Source organism: Acipenser ruthenus, chromosome 5 (genome assembly GCF_902713425.1).
Source record: "Acipenser ruthenus chromosome 5, fAciRut3.2 maternal haplotype, whole genome shotgun sequence".
Classification (NCBI taxonomy): Eukaryota; Metazoa; Chordata; class Actinopteri; order Acipenseriformes; family Acipenseridae; genus Acipenser; species Acipenser ruthenus.
In genome coordinates, this window is record NC_081193.1 from 63,445,348 (window position 1) to 63,467,976 (window position 22,629).

At 37.5% G+C, this 22,629-nt stretch overlaps 1 protein-coding gene across 9 annotated transcripts in view; it reads right to left on the reverse strand.

Annotated features, from left to right (window-relative positions):
* The window catches only part of LOC117402941 (centrosomal protein of 170 kDa-like), a 118,682-nt gene that overhangs the window by 18,718 nt on the left and 77,335 nt on the right, over window positions 1-22,629 (reverse strand). The window contains exons 10-17 of one of the 9 annotated variants that reach the window (XM_059024368.1): window positions 21,629-21,772; window positions 13,698-13,833; window positions 11,385-13,145; window positions 10,346-10,396; window positions 8,301-8,535; window positions 5,898-6,006; window positions 4,568-4,735; window positions 3,675-3,763 (exon numbers count right to left, since the gene is read on the reverse strand). In XM_059024368.1, coding sequence (XP_058880351.1) covers window positions 3,675-3,763; window positions 4,568-4,735; window positions 5,898-6,006; window positions 8,301-8,535; window positions 10,346-10,396; window positions 11,385-13,145; window positions 13,698-13,833; window positions 21,629-21,772 — 2,693 coding nt within the window. Of the gene's footprint in view, window positions 1-3,674; window positions 3,764-4,567; window positions 4,736-5,816; window positions 6,028-8,300; window positions 8,536-10,345; window positions 10,397-11,384; window positions 13,146-13,697; window positions 13,834-21,628; window positions 21,773-22,629 lie in introns of all 9 variants that reach the window. The other 8 variants (XM_059024362.1, XM_059024366.1, XM_059024363.1 and 5 more) reach the window with 8 other exon arrangements.

The window sequence follows — 22,629 nt, forward strand, 5'->3', positions numbered from 1 at the left end:
TTTGAAAAGATTAGGTCTCCTGACTTTTCATTCGCACAAAGTTAAGCATACACAAAGTTAAACCTCCTTTTTACTGTCACTTTACATTTTTATGATGATTCTAATTGGAATTAATGAAATGAATGTTTTTTATGTTGTTTTTTGATAAGTTTGTGTTAAGGTGCTGAGAATACCAGTGCAGTTTCTACTCTTTCGTTCTAATTGCCTTCCATAGATATACTGTATGTAACATAGGTTAGATCAGCCAAATTGTCTTTATTGAAGCCATTTAGTGAAATGTTTTACTTCAATTTCGGTGTGTACTAGATGATACTGGTGCTTACTAATATGAAAACACTGGCTAATCTAGCCTACATTGCATATGTCTAAGGCAAGCAATTAGATCTAAAGAGCAGAAAACTCAAAGCATCTTAACACAGACTAAAAAAAATTTAAATAAAAAAAAAAAAACAACAACATAATTTTGATGTACAGTAATTGCAATAAGAATATACATACACACACACACACACACACACACACACATATATATTACAGTATCTTTAAATTCAGGGTGGTATGCTATGGTATATTATGTAGGTCCTGATGTTTGTAATCATTGTTAGTTGTTCTTATTGCAATTATTGTACATCAAAATTAGGCTTTGTTATTCTATATCAAGTCTGCGTTAAGATGCTTTGGGCCTCATTCACTAAACAGCGGTAACGTGTTCTGCACGCAGTAAGCCCCTTTACTGGGTGCTTTGCACACCTGCTATATTCACTAACCAGTGGCAGGCAACCTAGCGTGTGGAAAAAGTACCGCATTCGAGTCTTTTAAATATAACAAATAATGTTAATGGCTGGAAATGTATGCAAAATACCTCACAAAATACCGCAAAGAAGGTATTTGATATGCAAACCATATTCACTTAAGGGTGCTAACTTCACTAGGTGCCTCAGCATGTGTTAAGAGTACCGCTTATTGAAACCAGGCAGTTGTGAGAATTAACAGTCAGGAGACCTAATCTTTTCAAACGAGACGGATACAGCATTTTGGTGCTGACTGTTAGACTGCAGCAAGCACTGAATTAGTAATAGGAAAACAAATGTTATTTGTGGTTGCCTAATATGCTTCATTAAAACCCTTTATTAAGTGATTAAAGAGCATGTGATGCCCCCTGTTTTTTGATGCTGTCAAGATACATTCATTTACATGAGGTTTTTAATTGGAGAAGCTTGCAACCGTTTGGCAACGATTATTGATTTACAGCTTGAAGATGGACTGCATCTTTATATTATATATATATATATATATATATATATATATATATATATATATATATATATATATCTTTACTACCCAGGATTTATTAAATTTGAGAATTTAAAGAAAATGTAAAAAAATATGGCAATGCAGTTGTAAGCACGGGTCTCTGGCCTCAGTAATAAAGACAATGTTAAAACAAGCTTTTGCATTAAGCCTTTTCTTAACTGACAGGATAGCAATGTTTTACAGAAAACAATAACACAGCGAACGCCAAGTACACCTCAATAATAATAATAACTGCGGCGACGATTCTTCTCAGGAACTAAATCGGAATGAAAATAACATAACATCCTGTTGATTTATGTCAGTGATAACTCTGTTATCCATTAGTAATAACCATGTGACTTCCATTATGGAATGCTTTATCTACAGTTATTACGCAGATATAGTTTCTTACCAAAAAGATAAAACAGGTTGCCTGTTTAAAAATGTATTAAAATATATAAGCAAATAAATAAAATAAAAATACAATAATGTGGAGCACATTAAGTAAGTGTGCTTCCTCCTTTGAATTAAATATTTCCGTTTTCTCCTGCTTGGTAAAGAAATTCCACCCAATGCTTTGCTTGGATGAATGGCACTTTATTGTTACAACCAAACAGATGCACATTTCTCTTTTGCGACTGTCGTCAAAAACCCAGCTGGCTCAATATACGGTAGCTATTGCGACAGTCCATAACGTAATAGCGATGCTGTACCACTGCATTAGTTTTAAAACTGAACATAACAGCCACGTTAACAACAACAAACAGCGGAATATGGCCACTATATGTCGCAAAGAATCCCGCAGCATGATGCGCATTTAATATTAATAACTGTATTAAACAGAGATTTTTATTTTATTATTATTTTGATAAAAGGTTACACAAGTATACAGATCAGAAGGGACTAAATGTACGGTATTACTATTTAGTATTTAAATATGTACCATGCACTTAAAACATTAATATATGTGACTTTTTAAATTTTTTATAGCATTACCTGAAAAAGACACACACACACACACACATCCGCGCGCACAGGGTCTGTAGACCAGTCGTGCAACGGTATAAATCCTGGGTCATTACAATATATACAGTACAATAGAAACTAGTTTAAAGTTTACACCACTCTTATTTAAATTGTGTATTTTTTATAATAAATGTTTTAAACTGTAAATAAATAACACAGAATCCAAGGACGTTTATACACACTTGTATTGTTCCGTGCTTGTTTTGTAACATTAACGGACAGTTTGTTTTTACTTTTAGAAAAAAAAATACAGTGCAAGCACAGGAGCTTTAAAAGTACTGTATGTCCCAGTTGCAACTTAAATGGGTTTAAATATGGTAATGTAAAACAACAATAAAACCCAACATTTGTGAGTCAAATTGTATGGGGGAAATGGGAGCTACAACCATACCGTGTTATAACTGATTCCGCACTATAACGGATTGTTATATATAACTTTATGGTACTGTAACAGGGGGAGATCTGTGCTGACTCTTCTGGTGTGTTCATAGTGCTGCAGGAAGAGGGCAGCAGCCTTGCAATATCCGGCTGTCAGTTATGGCAGTGACACAGAGAGGTGGGAGAGAGGGTGTGTGGGCTTTCCCTCTCTCTGAGTGGTTGAGAGGCGGGCCTTGCGGGGATTGCTGGCCCTATAAAATAACGTTCTGTTGTTCCCTCAGTTCTGCCCCTGTAAGACGAAACAACAAGCTAGCAGAAGCTCTGCTCCATGACCGAGAATGGCCGGAAAAAGAAAAAAACAAAAGAAACCCAGAGAGAAGAAAATAAAAATATTGATAGCAGGGAAATCTTGGGCAGACCCCATAAGTGTATAGAAAGCAGGCTGAGGGAACGGTGAAGTGTAGGACGGGGACCCGGGCCGTGCGGGTAGCAACGGTCGGGGTAACGCTGCCAAGTGCAGCACCTTTTCTTTGTAGTTTTTGATTACTGTGTTTTATTTTCTCTTTTTGATTTCGCCTTTTGTTATTATTATTTCAGAGCACCTTTGAATGCGACAACGTGTCTGTTTACCTGTGGGACTTTTTTCTGTGGACCTGTCTACTATCGCTGGTATTCAAGCCATGGACAACAGCGCCCTCTGCGGGCTAAAATAAATCACTTGAAAATAAATTAATAAATAAATAAATAAATAAATAAATAAAACTGGCCACCTGTGCGGTGTTTCCAAGTGTCTCCCACGTCAGGGAATACCCACACCCTTCCACAGGTACTAAAAGGTTGTGTTTGAAATATGCCACATTTATTACATTTTAAAGAAATCTGAATTAACAGGAGTTTGGGAACCAGTTGCTTGGTTAACTCAATCTGACACTGCTTAAAACTAGAAAGTTGTTTTAATAAACAAAGGAAAACAGTACCTGATTTTGCCAGCAGTCTTGTCCACTGCCTGTCTTATTTTAGATGACAGCTGAGACACAGAAGTAAGCAATAAACTGTCCAACACAGCCTGCATATTAAAAAAAAAAAAACATCTTAATATATATCTGCATACAAATATGTAAATATATATATGTAATATATATTTTGATACCAATTTACATTTATGGTATTTTATAAATCATAAAATGATCCCTTGGTTTCCCTCTGACATTTTGAATGCATATTAAAAAAGAAACACATGCAAACCTGTATGGGTGGATGGTTGATGTTGGAATATTGAAGTTTTCTGATAATGACAGAAATGAACACACTAGTCTATTTTATATCTAGGACTTTTGTTTTTCAGTTTTTACTAATTTCATTTTTCGGTGCTTATTTTTTAGCTATTTTCGAGTTTTATATAAATCTTTTTTTTTTAGGCTTTCGCTTTTTATATACTGCATGAAATTATTATTTTTGGTTACTTTCCAAAATGCTTGGGTGTTTTTTTCTGTCAAAATATGTATAGTAGTAACTCTACAGTATTTGCACACTTAAGTTGTAGTTTCTTTCCTGTATCAGGGGTGTTTTTTCGTTTTTTATCGATTAAAACCGAAAATCAGAAGTCTTACGTATATCCATGTTTTAATGTCCTTATCAGAACACAATTTCGTCAGATCGACCACTCAACCCAAAGGAGAACATAAAATAATAGGTTTATAAAAAAGTAATGTTTGTTTAACTCATAAATATTTCTATCAAAGTCAGCATTAATAGAAACCCTCTGTAGATGTATTTTTTAATGCAGATGAAACACACTGTACTGTATATGCAATAGCGCTCCTTGTTGTCTATTCTAATCCTTTTAAAAAGCGTGTTGCAAATTTCTCACTTCATCCCGGCTCCACGTTCTTCTCCGAATGGCTGCCTGGGGGTCAGGGGCCTCTGTTGTGCGGGGACGAAGCTCCACAGGTCGTCCATTGATCTCTGGAGCCTTGTTTTGCAAAGCCGGGGAAATCTTTCTGAAGTTAAGGCTTTCATCAAATACTCGATCCACCAACTAGAAAGAGGAGATCAAAGCTGTAAAATGCTGCTGTATCAGTAAAATAATATCACAAAACTAGTAAGAAACTACTACGGTAGGTAAATGAAGATGGGCTTAAGTGGTATATTTCTTGTATTTAAACACTATTAGTGTTTATCTCAAACTTCATTGGCCCTTTTTAACACACAAGTCTAGTTATATATGTGTGTTTTATTTTACTTTATTACTGCAATAGCCACATGATGCTTAAAAGAAAAGATCAAATTACTGTAAGCTTTAACTTGATCTTCCCAAACTAAATCGTCACATTCAATTAGATATACAATGTATTTCATTCCAGAATAACCTCATTATATATATATATATATATATATATATATATATATATATATATATATATATATATATATATATATATATAGTTTACATTTTTCAGCTATTAGTGGTTTGTTTAGTTTATTTTAAGTGTGATGGCAAGGTATCAAGATTTACATCAGTTACAGCTTGTGTCAAAGTGAAGATGCACAGCAGTTAGTTACTTCAGAGAAAACAAATGGGTAAGAAGAGCATAGTACAGTATAGGATCTTAGATTATAAAGTTTGTGGAAGTTGAAGTAGTCAATAGTGCAACAGGCAGTAGTAAACAACCCCCTTACTGTATCTGTGACTATTGTTTACCATACTTTCACTACATCTATCTCAGTAAACATTTACACGTGTGTATCCAGGAAAATAAATGCTATTGGTGAGTAATCAAAAATAAAGAAACGCTTGGGGGCAAAAGTACTACATCAGAAAATAAAAGATTAGTTCAACACTTTAAAGCATTTCCAATTTAGTTGAAAGTCATTATTCAAAATACAATTTTAGGTGATTTGTAGTCAATTAGATCAAATTGGGTGAAGTGCATTTACAGACAGCAGTTTCTTGGACAAATCCATTTCCACCAATTCAGTTTTCAGTTGAATTGTATCTTTAACTCAATACAAGATCAAATGAGACAGAAATGTTTTAAATACAGAAGGCAAATAAACTACAAGAAACAAAAAGCAAACCAAGACGCAAAGCAAAACAAAGAATAAAGAAAAGAAAGGACCTTCTGCATTCCTCCGTGAGGCTGCCCTACCTCTTCTCTGGTGTCAATGACAGAGCCGGGGGTGGTGGCTGCAGTGCTTACTGTGGTACTGGGGACTGTGCTGGGCGAGCTCTCCGAGTCGATCTCTCCTGCCACGTCATGGATCTCTCGCGCGAGGGTCGCCAGGTCTTTGGCCAGGTCTTGGCTAATCCTACGCACACAGGGAAATAACCTATTACACATCAAACAGGGTTAGGAACAGTGGGGTACAACAACTGGCCAGTAAGTTGGCCTAAAAAAATACATTTTGGTACTGTAATTTTAACTGCATGCTTAAAGTAATTGTAGCTAACTAAATAATTCCATATATCGCAGCCGTTTTGCACTTCCATTAGCTACATAGGTCTCAAATGTGCAGTTTTGAAAGAAATACATGTTACAGCACACAAGTACACTTGCACTTCTTGGGTCATTTCACCTCAGCAGTGTTTTCTGGGTCAAAGCATGTTACAGGCTGAAAGCATATTTGTCAACTGGAGAAGCTGCTGACTGGTTATTGACAGGAAAGAAGCCAGTGAAAAGTTGGAGACACTATCACTCTCCAGGTGATCCACGGAGTGCAAGACAGTATACAAGTATGGCTTGCAATTGAGATTTATTTAACCTAGTGTAGTACCAGATATCATTGCATTTGTGCTTAGTATCTAATGCACTGTGCATTTAATGCCAATTTAATTAAGATAATTATTAATAAAGTTTCTTGCAAACCTATTTCACCTACTTTGCAGGTTTGTTAAACATACACATTGCTCTGATGAAAATAAAAATGTTTCTTTCCTTTTTTTAAGAACACAGAATTTGGACCAATACCAATTTCAATTTAATACAAGTTTAATGGGGGTAGTATAATTTTCAGTCCCTGGAAAAATCTTCAACTAACTTCTCCTAAAGCTGATGCCTGCTCTTGCTGTCTGTCATGCCGGCCTGGTACAGCATCCTATTTAAAGCCATATAACTTGGGCATGTTTTAGGGGATAAGGAATGGGCGTCCTGCTAAGAATTACTGTCTACGTGATTAATTACAGAGGATAGACCTGCATGATAAGACCTCTATACAGGAGGTAATACAGGATTTCTGTGAAGTTATAGTTATCTTAGCGCCATCTGGTGACAACAGCATATCATTGCTTTTTTTTATACTTCTTTCAAATAATATCAACTACTTTGTTTTTTTTTACATTTATATACATATATATAGTAGCTGAGTATTTTTACAATATATGTTTTACTTAAAAGGGGAATATTGAAGCTTTCATGCCTTCATTGTTTCTCTAGATCAGAGCTGTCCTACATATTTGGCAAAAAGACATACCAATAATCAGGGAATCACTAAAAAAAGTGTAAATCAGGCAGTACACAGCTTCAGTATTGCAGTGTTCATTGAACAGGTTACATGTTTACATGTTTATATGTTACACAACATTTCTTTTTTTGTTTAGCATTTTGAAATAAAATTGTGGAGCTTACTGAAACATAACTGAAACGTGATTTTGTTTTATTACATTATATCTGGTAGTACAATAGTTTGCAGTTTGTTTTCCTTCTTTTCAGGAAGCTTGTTATTTTACTTTTTCTACTTCCCTAGGTAATTTCAACAGCAGTGTCTTCAGGGTCAAAGCATGTTACTGACTGAATAGCATGTCAGTCAATGGCCGAAGTAGCTGGCTGATTAATGAGGGAAAAGGGCAGTGAAGGGGTGTGTGGGAACAATTTCACTCTCCAGATGACCTGACCAAGGGAAGGCAGGACTGGCTGAAAGCATGTCTTGCAAACAGAGCTAAACGGATGTAGTATCAGAAAATAAATGTTTGTCATAACATGTGTTTCTTTCAAAACTGCACATTTGAAATTGAACGCGCACAACACATGGAATGATTTTGTGAGCTATCACTGTCATATTACTGTTGCTAAGGGAGATTTCTAGTTTTTACTTGTGTTAGTATGGAACCTTCAAGATTGTAGATTCAATGCATGACTGGCCATTCATCTAAATAAAAAGGCCTTGAAGATGGGAGCTAGACATTCACAACCACAATCTTTTCTAAAACGCGAGTTATTTGCATACATTTTTCAGTATATATAAATGTATTCAAATGCAACACTACATATTCAAAGTTTACACTTCTGCATCCTGACACCTAATCACTCCCTTTGCTGCAGGTCACGCTGCAGTGAGAGCATTGGAGTTACTGTAACACAGAGGTTATTAGCTGCCAAGATGTAACAGCAACACCATTGTGTTGTATTTAAAGTCTGCATATCTCCACTAAAATGAAATACACAAGCAAAGAGACCATTGTCAAAAAGAGGAATGCTGCCAAGAGGCAAGACATTTGTCTTTACTGATCATAAAATCAATTGTAATTGGTGATTCAATTGTAAATAACAACTCATTTACAAGGAAAACCTTGTTTTATGAAAAGGTTTGTGAGAAAAGATGAATACCTGGCAATCTCCTCGCTGTGTGCAGTCCAGTCGCGAATGTACTCCTCCTGCTCTCTCATCCGGTGCTTCAGGACCACACCTCCTGGGCCTGGAGAGGCTGTGGTCTGCAGCCTGGTGCTTCTCAAGGTTGTGCCAGGTCGCAGGCGGCCGTGTTTGGGTGAGTTGCGATTAGACCCAAACTCGTCTTCTGACGTAGAGGCATAATCTGGGGGTAAGCGCCTCCACCTTGCATTCGCTGAATTATTTTTGTTGTTAAAAAAAAAAAAAAAAAATGATTATACTATAAATGATTTTAACCTAAACAACTTAAAGGATATCATTTACATTTCTCAAAAAATCCTATACAATATCCCTTTATTAAATGTGTTTTTGTATGATTCTCCACTGTTGTTTATGCTTTCACTGTTATTTGCCATGACCAACCTTTGCTTCTGAAAAGGGGAAGCCTATCAGTGTTGCCTGGGCTACAGTGCACAATGCTTCACCTTTGGACTTCAGTGCACAGTGCAACACAATATGCTTCCCCACCTCACACTGAGGAGTCTTTTCAGAAGTTATTTTTCCTGGATTAGTTAATAAGCATGTGAAATAAGTAGAATTTTATAAATACACATAATACAGAATGTTCTTAAATAGGTTGCTAAATAAACATTAGGGAAATGTATATGATACAGCTTTAAGCTTAAGCTGATACGAAATTAACCTTTCAGATACTGTTAAAACATTTTGGTGTTTCTCAAGAGTGAACAGTATGTAGATCTGTAGTGGTTTTAAAGAAAATATGTAGGCAGTAGCAAGGAGATCCAATCACAAAAATATATATTTTAGTGCAAACATTCAATTTAGTTAAATATTGAAGTTTTACTTGATGATGGTGGTCCAATTGTGTTATATGTATCATGTTGTGTGTAAATACATGGCACATCGGTGAGAAAAAGCAAAAAAACAAATCTTTCCTATTGTATGACCCCACTGTGCAACACAAAACAACTTAAAAAATCCCAGAAATGTAAAAAAAATAAAAACACACACACTCTGTTAACCATGGCTACTAGGGCCCCAATAATGTGAGCTTGTGGTTGCTTATACAGTGATGACAAGGCAAATTTCCATTCAATATTTGTGAGGCTGCTTTAAAAACAGTAAAGTTGAGGGGTTCTGAAAAATATAGCGTTACACTTCTCCACATTTTGCTACAACTGTTTAAATAACGTACATTTTCCTTTTCATTGTTAACATCCTGACAACTTTTTCCACATAACTTTAAAAGTCTATTTGAAAGCTCTTTTATAAATGTCTGATCTAGTGTGCTGATAGTGTAAGTATTATTGCCCACATTGTCAAACAGGTAACACAGCAATAATGATTGCTTTTTTTTTTTTTTTTTTGCTCTTTCTGCAGTGATTTAGAGCATAGATCTCAAACCCCAGTGCGGACATTTTGAAAAGATCTTTAAAAACAGACTTTAAAGTTAAGTGTAAAAAGTTTCATGATGTTTACAATGAAAAGAAAACATTAAATAAACAGTTGTAGCAGCACATGGGGACGCACACACTGTTTTTCATACTTACTCTTCAAATCTGCCATCTACAGACTGCCTACAGTACCAGCTGAGCTGTTAGCAAATATATGCTTGCCAACTGTAAAGTCATTTAATGGTTTGTTGCATAGCTATGTCTTTATTAATTAATACCAAACTTCTACTGCTAAGCCTGAATGAAGCATTATGCAGGAAATGTTAAGGAATCTAAATATATGTATATTTAAATTGATTCATCATTAATCGAATAAACCTATTTTTCAGAATACACTGTGAAAAACAGTGGAGGGTACTTACTGAAAGGTATACCCAATATCTCAGAATGAAGAAAAAAAAAAAGACTGCAACTTGTAACATTTGCATTTTTGTTTTCAGTCAAATCAATAGTTTGGAAGAGACAAGTCATCACTGAACAGCTTCAAATGAGGTTATGGAACACACAAAACACCAAAACAGAATAACCACACAGTGTCAATAGACGGAGCCATTTGATTCGGTACTGTACCCATTAGATCTTCTACAGCAGCCTCAGTATCTGGAGTAGGCTGGGATTTCACTGTACAGAACAAGCAGCCTTTTTAACAAGCAACCTTATTATGAAGTGGACATTTTCATTGAAGGGGAAAAATACCTTTTCAAAGTCATTAGCTTGGAAAACACCTAGAAAACAGCCCTCTCCAGTAGCTTTGCCTGAAACTCTTAAGAGGTATCTGAAGTATCTTAATCATTGTAATCTACATCTGAATCATTGTAATATTTCCCAAAAGGAACACGGTACAGTAATAATCATTAACCGTACAGTGGGTGGCATGTCAAACGCTATTTATTAGGTGGGTTATTTTTTTTAAATGTTACCTCGAGTTTTTGCAATAGCAACTGACAAGACAGGTATAACGTTGAATGTTGTGCCAGTCTCAGCAGTTATCATTGTAGAAACCAGTTTTATTGGTAAAACAAAAATTAATTATGCCACATATTCTGCAATGGTAGTAAATAGATTTGGAGTGCACTGCACTGCATTAAGTTAAATAGGGCTCTAAATGGAGGAATTGAAAGGTCCCAGGCCCAGCTGTTCGTTACTCCTAGAAAATAGATACCATTTTAGGTTCCAATGCTCCTGTGAGATATCTTGCGCATTAAAATCATGTGAATTTATTAACAGAGCTGACAATTATCTACTCAGGGATACTGATATATTTAGTAAGCAGTCTGAGTGGGGTAAAAAAGGCAACAGATTCCCCAACCCCAAGGACCACCAACCAGCAGGAGTGTAACAAATACTTGTTGGTCATGCTATGTAGTAAAGAAAATAAATAAATAAATAAATAAATAAATAAATAAATAACTTAATTTTACATAAGCACACTGGCTATGAAGTTTTATCAAAAAGTGTAACGTCTACGAATGCACTTTCTAATGGACAGACATTTCAACTAAATGTACTGTAGACAGAAATGTTGTCAAAATGCTTTCAAGGAAATATTTTCAAAAATTAAGGGCCAACAAAATTGCAAGGTCGTTATCTAAAAAAAATAAAATCTTACCCGAAGGAGAGCTGTGAGTGGAGAAAGAGATTTTGGACTTGATGTCGGGCAGTTTGGAGACACTGTTAGCTCTCATCCTGGGAACGATCTTGCCATCTGTGGCAGAAGATGGCCTCAGGCCACTTCTGAAGGCTGAGTCGGGTGTGCGAGAGCTGGCACTGCTGCGATTGACAGTGGCTTCTGAGTCGCTCCGTGCAGAAAGTGAGCCCAGCCTGATTCTCCTTGGCTGGGCCAACATGTCTATCCTAGAAGGGGTCTTCCGTCCTGAGGGAGGCTTGGATGTCGAGCTGGTGGTTGACACCTCTGAGGCCACTGATACTTTATCAGCGTCCGTTAATTCATTATCTGAGGTTTCCCCAAGGCGTGCCTTACGCAAGAGAGATGCACGGGTAGGTCTTGGTCTGGGTAAAGTGGCCGGCTTGCAAGGACCTGTGGAGGAGGCCTGCAGCGTCTTGGTTTTGGCAGTCTTGCTGGCTTCCAGTTTAGAATGCAAGAGCTCATCTGTGGATGTGAACTGGGCTCTGCCATGTGAACGGCCGGAGTAAGTCTCTTGATCAGAAGACAGTATGTCCAAGATCGTGAAGTGAGGTAAACTGAAGGTTTGGTCATCATCTGTCAGGTCCAGGGATGGTTGTCTGGCACGGGCACTGGCTTGAACGGACCTACGTGCTTCAGTTCGGCTGTCCGTGGTCCGGCTTTTGGTTCTCTTCTCCAGCCTCTCCCGAGCACTGGCAGCATTCTTGGAATGGTCCAGAGAAGGGGATTTGACGGTGCTCTTCTCCTTATAGAGGCTGCTCAGTGTCCGCCGCTTCTGGGCAGACTTGCGCTCCGTGTCCCCCGTCACCAGACTGATGGTGCTAGCCGTGTCCACGTCTGACTCTGGAGAGATGGAATTGTCCAAGTGGTAACTGGGTGTGTCTGTCCCGTCATCTAACTTGTTTTCCTCTTTCAGTTTGGCCTCAAGGAAAGCCATCACAGCCTCTGTGTCCTTTAGAAGCACTGTGGTGTCCATGCTGGAATCGGTGCCTACAGAGTCACTCCTCTCTCGTCCCTGAGTGAGGGGAGACGCCATCTGTTTATTGATTCTGGGGATGAGCTCCAAGGGGACATTAGTGCTGGGTTTCTCAATGGTGAAGCTGCCTTGTCTAACTAAAGGCTTACCAGATTCCTTTTCACTCTCACTTACTTTAGAAACCTGGCTCCTTGGGCTATCTGACCTCCTCCTCCTGTCTTCCTCGTTGTGATCCGTGTCGGCGCCTGTTTTCTGAACTGAATTCCCATGCTTTGAGGACACCTCTCTGCTTTTCTCAGCACTCACAGGGGGCTTGGTGCCAGGAGCCAGTTTGGATGAGGCCCGCTGGGACTGGCTGCTCTTTTGTTCCTGCTGTTGAATTTTAACCCGGGCTTGCTTGACTACCGATGTTCCCTTGGCACTGTCGGACTTCTCCTTCTGTTGAGAAGGTGGAAAGACAATCTGGCTTTCACTGGGGGCCTTGTGGGCAGTCCTGCTGGTCCTATCTGCCTCTCTTCCTTTGTGGGACAGGCGGCTTGATGTCTCTTTCTCCTGGGGTTCTGTGTCCTGTTTCTCTCCGATCTCGGATCTCAGGCCCAAGGATGTTGTACCTTTTACTGCCTTTGCTGTAACTTTGTCCTCTGTCGGGAGCTGAGGAAGAGTCCTTCTCTTTCGTTCACCATGGCTGGATGTGGAGGTGGCAGAGGTTATGCTTTGCACAGAGATTCCTGACTCACTGACATCTGCTTCTGAAGTACAAAAGCACAGCACCAAATTAATATATTTATCTGTAGCCACCAAGTGCAACCCTTACACTGCTAAAAATAGCAGCAAATAATTAAAAAAAAAAAAAAAAAAGAGCCTAGCTACATTATAAGAAAACGTTTTGACGTCTTTGGTACAGTGGAATCTTGCAACATTTCATATGTAATTCAGTACAATGGACCTGCTCTATTTTGAAGTGATGGAGATTAAGAAGAAAATGGTTCTGTACTGCACTTCTGAGGATATTGATGATAGTAAGAATCGCAATAGAGGAAGAAGGTGCTGCACAATGGTAGCAACGTTCTTTAGTGTTCTTCTATGTGTCATTGAAAATGTTAGGTCTTTTCCTCACTCTCACCTACAACTGTCTTGGTATTTATCAGCTATTAAAAAGAAAAGCTAAAATAATCTAAGCTTTTAGGTACATGATAACAAGAATGAATAGTGCGAAATACAAAAGCATAGACAAAGGCGAAGTCACAGTGTCATACTGTTTATTTTAAATTCATTTGATGTAAAAGGATTATTGTACGTACCTTTCTCTTGAGCACCAAAATATGGTGATTCTGATCTCAATTCATCAGGTTCATGCCCTGAGTGATTGGCAGCTAAGCTTGCCCACTGAGACACCCACCGAGGACTGCCAACTGAAACAGGGCCTTCGGGAAGAGTCTGGAGAGAAAAGCATCAACAGATCAATATTTCATAGCCCTACCTACATTAACATATTAACTCAGAAGCTGCCAAACAGCTTGTTCGCTGAACTAACTACTATTTTTCACACTACTGTTACTACAAATGTGCTCAAAGTTATTAAACAAGAACAAAAAACACATTAAAAGGCAATAAAGGAGACCACCACTTTTTTACAAGAGATTAACATAAGAAGTATTTACATTTCCAAAGAATTGTAATGCTCAATCATAATTTTAAACATTAAACACAGATCAAACATGTAATGTAAGTACTGATTGTTCCATCTTCTTGGAAACTGCTAGGTTGATTATGTCACCATTGTTTGTATTAAAATGTTTATTTTATCATTTATTATACCTTGATTATCCTCATAATGGAAGGGAGCATGATGGGTAATTGATTCCAGTTTGTATGCATATTCTATACAAAATTCCTCTCTGCAGTTTGACAAAATAGGTTTCTTCAGCTCAACATTTTAGAAGCAATGGCACCCTCCTCTGGTGAACAGCTTTTACACAAAATGAATGCTATACTTCTGTGCTATTAAGCTTTTTGTATTTGTAAAAAAAAAAATAAGGAAGAAAGATAGAGAGAAACCATGCAGAAACGCTATTTTACAATGATATGTAAGTAGAGACAGTATGATAAAAAAAGGAAATGTGTTAAGTAAGCAATAATCCATGACAGGGTGAGCTGTGAGGCATATCTTACGTATGTTGTGAGGCACAAGGTCATAGGCTGAAATAAGGGATCATTTGAGAACCACCTAGGCGTGCATATATTTCATGGTTTGTACCGCTTATAAAACAGATATTTCAAAGTTTAATTGTCATTTGGGTGAAGAAAAAAAAAATTAACACACTTATATAGTCCCAAAGGACTTTCATTGGTATTCAAGAATTCATTTTAAGTTTCACATGTTAAAAACAAACTGCACATTTCCATTTATTGTAACGTTCTGCATTGAAAGTCAAAAGTAGAGGGCTGAGCACAAGCTGATGATTTGGATGGTTTCAAATGAAACTGAGGAAGGAGGCAGCTCCACTGGACAACCTCAAGATAAGCCATTTTAATGTTTTTTGTCCTTGTTTATATGTGAATCACGCATATTCAAGTCTGTTTTCATCCTTTTCGGATCTCAAAAGATTTTTGTCAGTTGGTGGACACTCACGCCTACGTTGTGCCAGTTTAAGCTGAAGATCAAACCAGACCCAAATTAAAACCTTCCACTTTAGACTAGCATTGTGTACCAATTTTTCTTCCTCTCTTTATTTTTCTACTAATGTTTATGTTCTTTATGTTGTTTTGATTATTTTACTATAACTTTTCATGTTCATTTTTTTAAATTGTTTTAATACCTTTTATTGTAACTTTTGTTTTTATTGACTTGTAAAGTGATTTGAGATACTGCAGTATGAAAGGCACTATATAAATAAATAAACTTAAACTCACCGTTAAATTTTTTTTAATTTAGTCCAGACTGAATTATACTGGTTACTAGTTGAAATTCTTGCACTGGCATAAAATTCCCCCAGAATGCAGATGAGGTTCCTTAAAATGAATGTCCATATTCTTTTCTTTAAGCCAGTATTTAAATACATTAACAACCCATATTGTAGTTTTTTTTAACCTTTGTTTTCTTCTATTTTATACATCTGTGCCTCGTTTACTCTTTTCTGTCTTCTGTTGACAGTTGCAGTTATATACAGTGCCTTGCGAAAGTATTCGGCCCCCTTGAACTTTGCGACCTTTTGCCACATTTCAGGCTTCAAACATAAAGATATGAAACTGTAATTTTTTGTGAAGAATCAACAACAAGTGGGACACAATCATGAAGTGGAACGAAATTCATTGGATATTTCAAACGTTTTTAACAAATAAAAAACTGAAAAATTGGGCGTGCAAAATTATTCAGCCCCTTTACTTTCAGTGCAGCAAACTCTCTCCAGAAGTTCAGTGAGGATCTCTGAATGATCCAATGTTGACCTAAATGACTAATGATGATAAATAGAATCCACCTGTGTGTAATCAAGTCTCCGTATAAATGCACCTGCACTGTGATAGTCTCAGAGGTCCGTTTAAAGCGCAGAGAGCATCATGAAGAACAAGGAACACACCAGGCAGGTCCGAGATACTGTTGTGGAGAAGTTTAAAGCCGGATTTGGATACAAAAAGATTTCCCAAGCTTTAAACATCCCAAGGAGCACTGTGCAAGCGATAATATTGAAATGGAAGGAGTATCAGACCACTGCAAATCTACCAAGACCTGGCCGTCCCTCTAAACTTTCAGCTCATACAAGGAGAAGACTGATCAGAGATGCAGCCAAGAGGCCCATGATCACTCTGGATGAACTGCAGAGATCTACAGCTGAGGTGGGAGACTCTGTCCATAGGACAACAATCAGTCGTATACTGCACAAATCTGGCCTTTATGGAAGAGTGGCAAGAAGAAAGCCATTTCTTAAAGATATCCATAAAAAGTGTCGTTTACAGTTTGCCACAAGCCACCTGGGAGACACACCAAACATGTGGAAGAAGGTGCTCTGGTCAGATGAAACCAAAATCGAACTTTTTGGCAACAATGCAAAACGTTATGTTTGGCGTAAAAGCAACACAGCTCATCACCCTGAACACACCACCCCCACTGTCAAACATGGTGGTGGCAGCATCATGGTTTGGGCCTGCTTTTCTTCAGCAGGGACAGGGAAGATGGATGGAGCCAAATACAGGACCATTCTGGAAGAAAACCTGATGGAGTCTGCAAAAGACCTGAGACTGGGACGGAGATTTGTCTTCCAACAAGACAATGATCCAAAACATAAAGCAAAATCTACAATGGAATGGTTCACAAATAAACATATCCAGGTGTTAGAATGGCCAAGTCAAAGTCCAGACCTGAATCCAATCGAGAATCTGTGGAAAGAACTGAAAACTGCTGTTCACAAATGCTCTCCATCCAACCTCACTGAGCTCGAGCTGTTTTGCAAGGAGGAATGGGCAAAAATTTCAGTCTCTCGATGTGCAAAACTGATAGAGACATACCCCAAGCGACTTACAGCTGTAATCGCAGCAAAAGGTGGCGCTACAAAGTATTAACTTAAGGGGGCTGAATAATTTTGCACGCTCAATTTTTCAGTTTTTTATTTGTTAAAAAAGTTTGAAATATCCAATAAATTTCGTTCCACTTCATGATTGTGTCCCACTTGTTGTTGATTCTTCACAAAAAATTACAGTTTCATATCTTTATGTTTGAAGCCTGAAATGTGGCAAAAGGTCGCAAAGTTCAAGGGGGTCGAATACTTTCGCAAGGCACTGTAGCTTTGAAATGAGGTATAACTGCAGTGTACAAAAATGAAACAAAATTAAAGATTTTTTTTGCGTGTACACAAGGTTTAAATGATTAAAAAATAATTGATTTCAGACAAAAGCCCTTCTTCATCTAGGTAGAAAGAAAAGTAAAGACAGTACAGTAAACTATGGCCATAGCTGTAAATTCAGAACTAGCAGCTCTCCAAGGCAGACAAAAGGGGGAGATAAGATTAATGACTTTATCTCTTTAAATGCCAAAACTATTGTAGAAATCGAGAATGCCTGTGACTCCTGATAACGGAAAAAAAGTCTCTGAACTGCTGTGTCTGTTGAGACAACAAGACCAAAAGGATGCAGGCAATGGTGGGTGTACTAGGAATGTGTAAGACTTGTGCTCACGGACATCCTTGAAAGTGTTAAGACACTGCTACACAGAAATTAGGTTCCAATGCCATTTCATATATATATATATATATATATATATATATATATATATATATATATATATATATATATATATATATATATATATATATATATACACACACACACACACACACACACACACAGTGTGTATATATATATATATATATATATATATATATATATATTGTAAAACGTTCACCCTCGCTTGGGTTCGTTGCCCCTTTAAAAATAGACCCGGCACACAGAAATGGATTTTAAGCGCTGGTGCGCTATTTTTAATCAACACAAAAATCAAACAAAACACACAAAATAAACACCTAGCTCTGTACGAGCACTAACTAACACACAGGAACACCCTGGCTAACACGGGACAGCTACGCTGTTTCCCCGTCCTTACAAAACACACTGGTTTTATACAGCACTTACTTTTTCGCTCATGACTGCCAGGAAGCAGAGCACACCTTTCTGCCTCCTTCTCCTCAGCAGCCTTGAGCAGACTAGCTGCCTCTCTTAAATACCCTGCACCTGGTTTTAATTTAACAATAGCTACCAGGTGCAGGGGATAATTAATAATAAAACAATTAACAAATCAATGAAACAATAAACCAAAACAATTAAACTAAACAAATGTGCATTCCACACATGTTTTCCACTCATGGAGGCTTTAACCCCCTCCCTGCTGTGTTACAATATATATATATATATATATATATATATATATAAATGAAATGGCATTGCCTATAGAAAGTCTACACCCGCTTTCAAAATGTTCACCTTTTGTTGCCTTATAGCCTAGAATTAAAATAGTTTTTTTTTCATTTATCTGCACATCCTACCCCACAACTTCCAAGTGAAAAAAATATTCTAGAAATTTGTAGAAAACTAATTAAAAATAAAAACTGAAATAGCTTGGTTGGATATGTGTCCACCCCCATTGTAATAGCAATCCTAAATTAGCTCAGGTGTAACCAATCGCCTTCAAAATCACACACCAAGTTAAGTGGCCTCCACCTGTGTTAAATTGTAGTGATTCCTATGATTTCAGGATAAATTCAGCAGTTCCTGTAGGTTCAAAGCAAAGACTCAACCATGAGCACCAAGGCGCTTTCAAAAGAACTCCGGGACAAAGTTGTTGAATGGCACAGATCAGGGGATGGATATAATAAAACATTTAAAAAGGCCTTGAATATCCCTTTGGTCAAGACGGTCAAGATGATTATTAAGAAGTGGAAGGTGTATGGCACCACCAAGATCCTGCCTAGATCAGGCCGTCCCTCCAAACTGGATGACCGAGCAAGAAGTAGACTGATCACGGAGGCTACCAAGAGGCCAATGGCAACTTTGCAAGAGCTACAGGCTTTTATGGCCAAGACTGGTTAAAGTGTGCATAGGACAACAATATCCCAAGCACTCCACAAATCTGGCCTGTATGGTAGGGTGGCAAGAAGGAAGCCATTACTCAAGAAAGCCAACCTTGAATCCCATTTGAAGTATGCAAAAAAACACTCACACTCAGGAGATTCTGTAGCCATGTGGCAAAATGTTTTGTGGTCTGACGAAACTAAAATGTTACTTTTTGACCTAAATATAAAGCGTTATGTTTGGTGCAAACCCAACACAGCGCATCACCCAAAGAACACCATTCCTACTGTGAAGCATGGTGGTGGCAGCATCACGTTATGGGGATGTTTCTCATTGGCAGGGACTGGGGCACTTGTCAGGATAGAAGGGAAATGAATGGAGCAAAGTACAAATAAGTACTTGAGGAAAACCTGCTGCCCTCTGTAAGAAAGCTGAAACTGGGACGGAAGTTCACCTTTCAGCATGATAATGACCCACAGCACACAGCCAAAGCTACACTGGAGTGGCTAAGGAACAAAAAGGTAAATGTCCTTGAGTGGCCCAGTCAGAACCCCGACCTAAATCCAATTGAAAATTTGTGGCATGACTTGAAGATTGCTGTCCATCAACGCTCCCCAAGGAACCTGACAGAGCTTGAACAGTTTTGTAAAGAAGAATGGTCAAATGTTGCCAAATCTAGGTGTGCAAAGTTGGTAGAGACCTATCCCAACAGACTCACAGCTAGATAATGATCCAAATTCAATATTTAAGCATTATGCCTTTCATCTCTGAGTGACACTTATTTTGTGGGCTCAGCCATTACCTCAGTAGACATTAGTCCACATACCAAAACCATCACACTGAATGGCAATGGGTGCTGAGGTCAGGATGGTGGTGTAAAACTTTGAGGCAATCGTTTAACAGGGCATACTGTTCCTGGTAGTTGGCAAAAATACAATAATAAAAAAAACAACCAAAATACCAACCTCTTCTATCCCCTATTTTTTTTTAACAATGCCATTATTTCTACTACTAAATTCATCTACTAAATTTCATCTGCGATACAGATACAGCAAAACAGCTGTGTTCTCTTATATCGTACTTTTTAAAAATGGTCTGATTACAATCAGACTGGTAAGAAAAAGCTAGGGACTGAATTACTCCCTTAAATATTTTGGTCTTCCTTCAGGGTTGAAGATCAAAGCACAAATAGTATCAGCACTGTCCATTCACCACTAGTTTATCTAGATAAAACAGTCAGATCTTGCTTTCAGATTCCTTATCAGTGTCGGATTCCCTGTGTAACCTGTGGGCAAAACCTTCAACATTCATAATGCCTTGAGTCATCCAGATAACAACGTCCCTGGGAACAACTACTGCTGCAGACTGAACTAATCTCCAAAGATGACAAAAAAAAGATTGCATCTGGAAACCAATTAGCTGAGTTGGAAGTGCTAGACTCTTAGGTCTATGAATCACTGATTTCTGTTTCAAACATGATTGCAAGACCATTACAGTGTCTATAATTCTGTACTCAAGTCATGTCAAAGCTCCATTGACTGAAAAACTGTTGCACAAAGTAAATTTATTGACATTACATTTGTATCAATATCATGTCATAACATGGATGTCTATTTACTTTTGAAAAAAAAACAACACTAAAAAGGATGTATAACAAAGTTATTCCTGGTTTAGAGCTACAAAAATGACTATTGTATAATTCAGATTGAGCTCTTCGTGCAGCTTGTAGAGAGGGTCAATGGTGTTGAATGACTGAAGGAACAGCTGTTTGGATAAGTGCTGAATGCTGCTCTCCAGCGCGTTGTGTTTATTATACAGAGTATAATAAACATAACAATGCCTCAGCAAAATCTTTACCTGTTATTAGGCCGAGCCTGTTTAAACCAAACCATTCTCACAGAAAGATGTTCACTTGCTTGTACTGTAGTACCTGCATGCTGGTGCTTTCAGGTGCTTTCTACTGGCAGTCAGGTTTTCAATGGGTTACTTTTAAAACAGGTATCATTTATTTTCCAAATGTCTGAAATGATTTACAGACTTAAAAATCATGCTGGTTTCCAGAATAGACAGGTTCCGGGTTGTAGAGGGTATCACACCATTCATTTCATCAGGGATTTGGTCAGGACCCAAAAATCATGCCGGAATACACAGAATTCTGGTATGTAGAGGGGCTGGATTAAATAAAGACCTGGTCTATGAGCCACTCATGGACAATCACTAGGTTTCCATGTCTACAACTGTGTTTCTATTGCAAAATACCAAGCATTCTGAATAAGAATTGTTTGTTGTTTACCATTTACACATTTTTTAATTCAGGTTTGAAAAATAACCACAAGGGGTGTGTTTATTAACTAATAGCTTTTTGCTGGAATTGTTAGTAAGCATGGTCAAAAAAGATTGAAGCAAAAATAATAGGGAATGATCGAGAACACACAAAAATAAAGACAATAAAAATAAATCATGCAGATTTCCAGGATATATTTTCTTCACTACCCATGATAACACAGAATAGGTTTAGTCTTAATTATTTTATTAATACACATTCAAAAGCAGGTAAAGAGCAATGGGAAGTGTGTTGTGATCTTTGTACAACAATACAAGGCAATTAATAATGTGAAAAATGTGCCTTTATTCAAATTATAATTGTACCTTAGAAGCTTTTAATTAACCTTACCTCTGAGTCAATGAACGCAGCAGTTCCAAACGGACTTTTTCTCATCTCCACCGTTCTTGAAGAGGCCCAGTCTTTGATGGTTCCCTTTTGTTGTTCAGGTACAACTGGCCTAGAATGGTCCTGACTCTCTTCTATGCCAAACACCTAAAAATCAGAACACATAAACAAAAAATAATAAATTATACAGAAATATATAGAACATTTTTGTTTATCCAGGCTTGCTTTCTTAAATGACAACTTTGTTTTCAAATCAGAGCACAACTTCACATTCAATCTCAGTATAATTATACTGACTGGCCCAAAAAGTAAAATTACAAAATGCCCTAGACTGCAATGTTTGAACATGTATGTGGTCACGTGACATGTCCTAAAAAAAGCAGTTTCAGATTTCCGCAACAATTACTGGAAAGCAGAAGGACCTCAGTGACTTCACAAGGGGAATGATAGTGGGTATCCTTGAAACAGTTAAAAGCACACCAGTTTCCACTTAAACAATACATGCGACTCGTTTTTTTGTACTTGTTTAAACAAATGTTGTAATTAATTTGGTGATCTGTTGCCACCTAAACACATTTGTATTTTAACTTCTAAGTACTGCTAAGATACACTATCTTAATGACCATTACCCCAATGTTTTTTGTTTGCATATTGCATGCAGTTAGTTAGTTAAATATAAGTATTGGTAAATTCCATGTCTTCTAGTAGGGTTGTGCATTATGTCAGGTTTTTATGCCAATAGGTGTCACTGAAGTACTGAGTTGCATCAGTTTCAAACAATACACATACAGAATATCTACAGCTGCTGCTGCAGGTCATACACAACTGTTGGTAACACTTTAGTTTAGGTATCATTTATAAACAATAGCAAATACAAAACAATGGCAAAAGTGTATAATAACTGTAATGCAAAAACAAAGCAGCCCCATACAATTGGTGAGACACACATATAAAGACAGACAGACAGACAGACAGACAGACATACAGACACACAGGCATAGAAA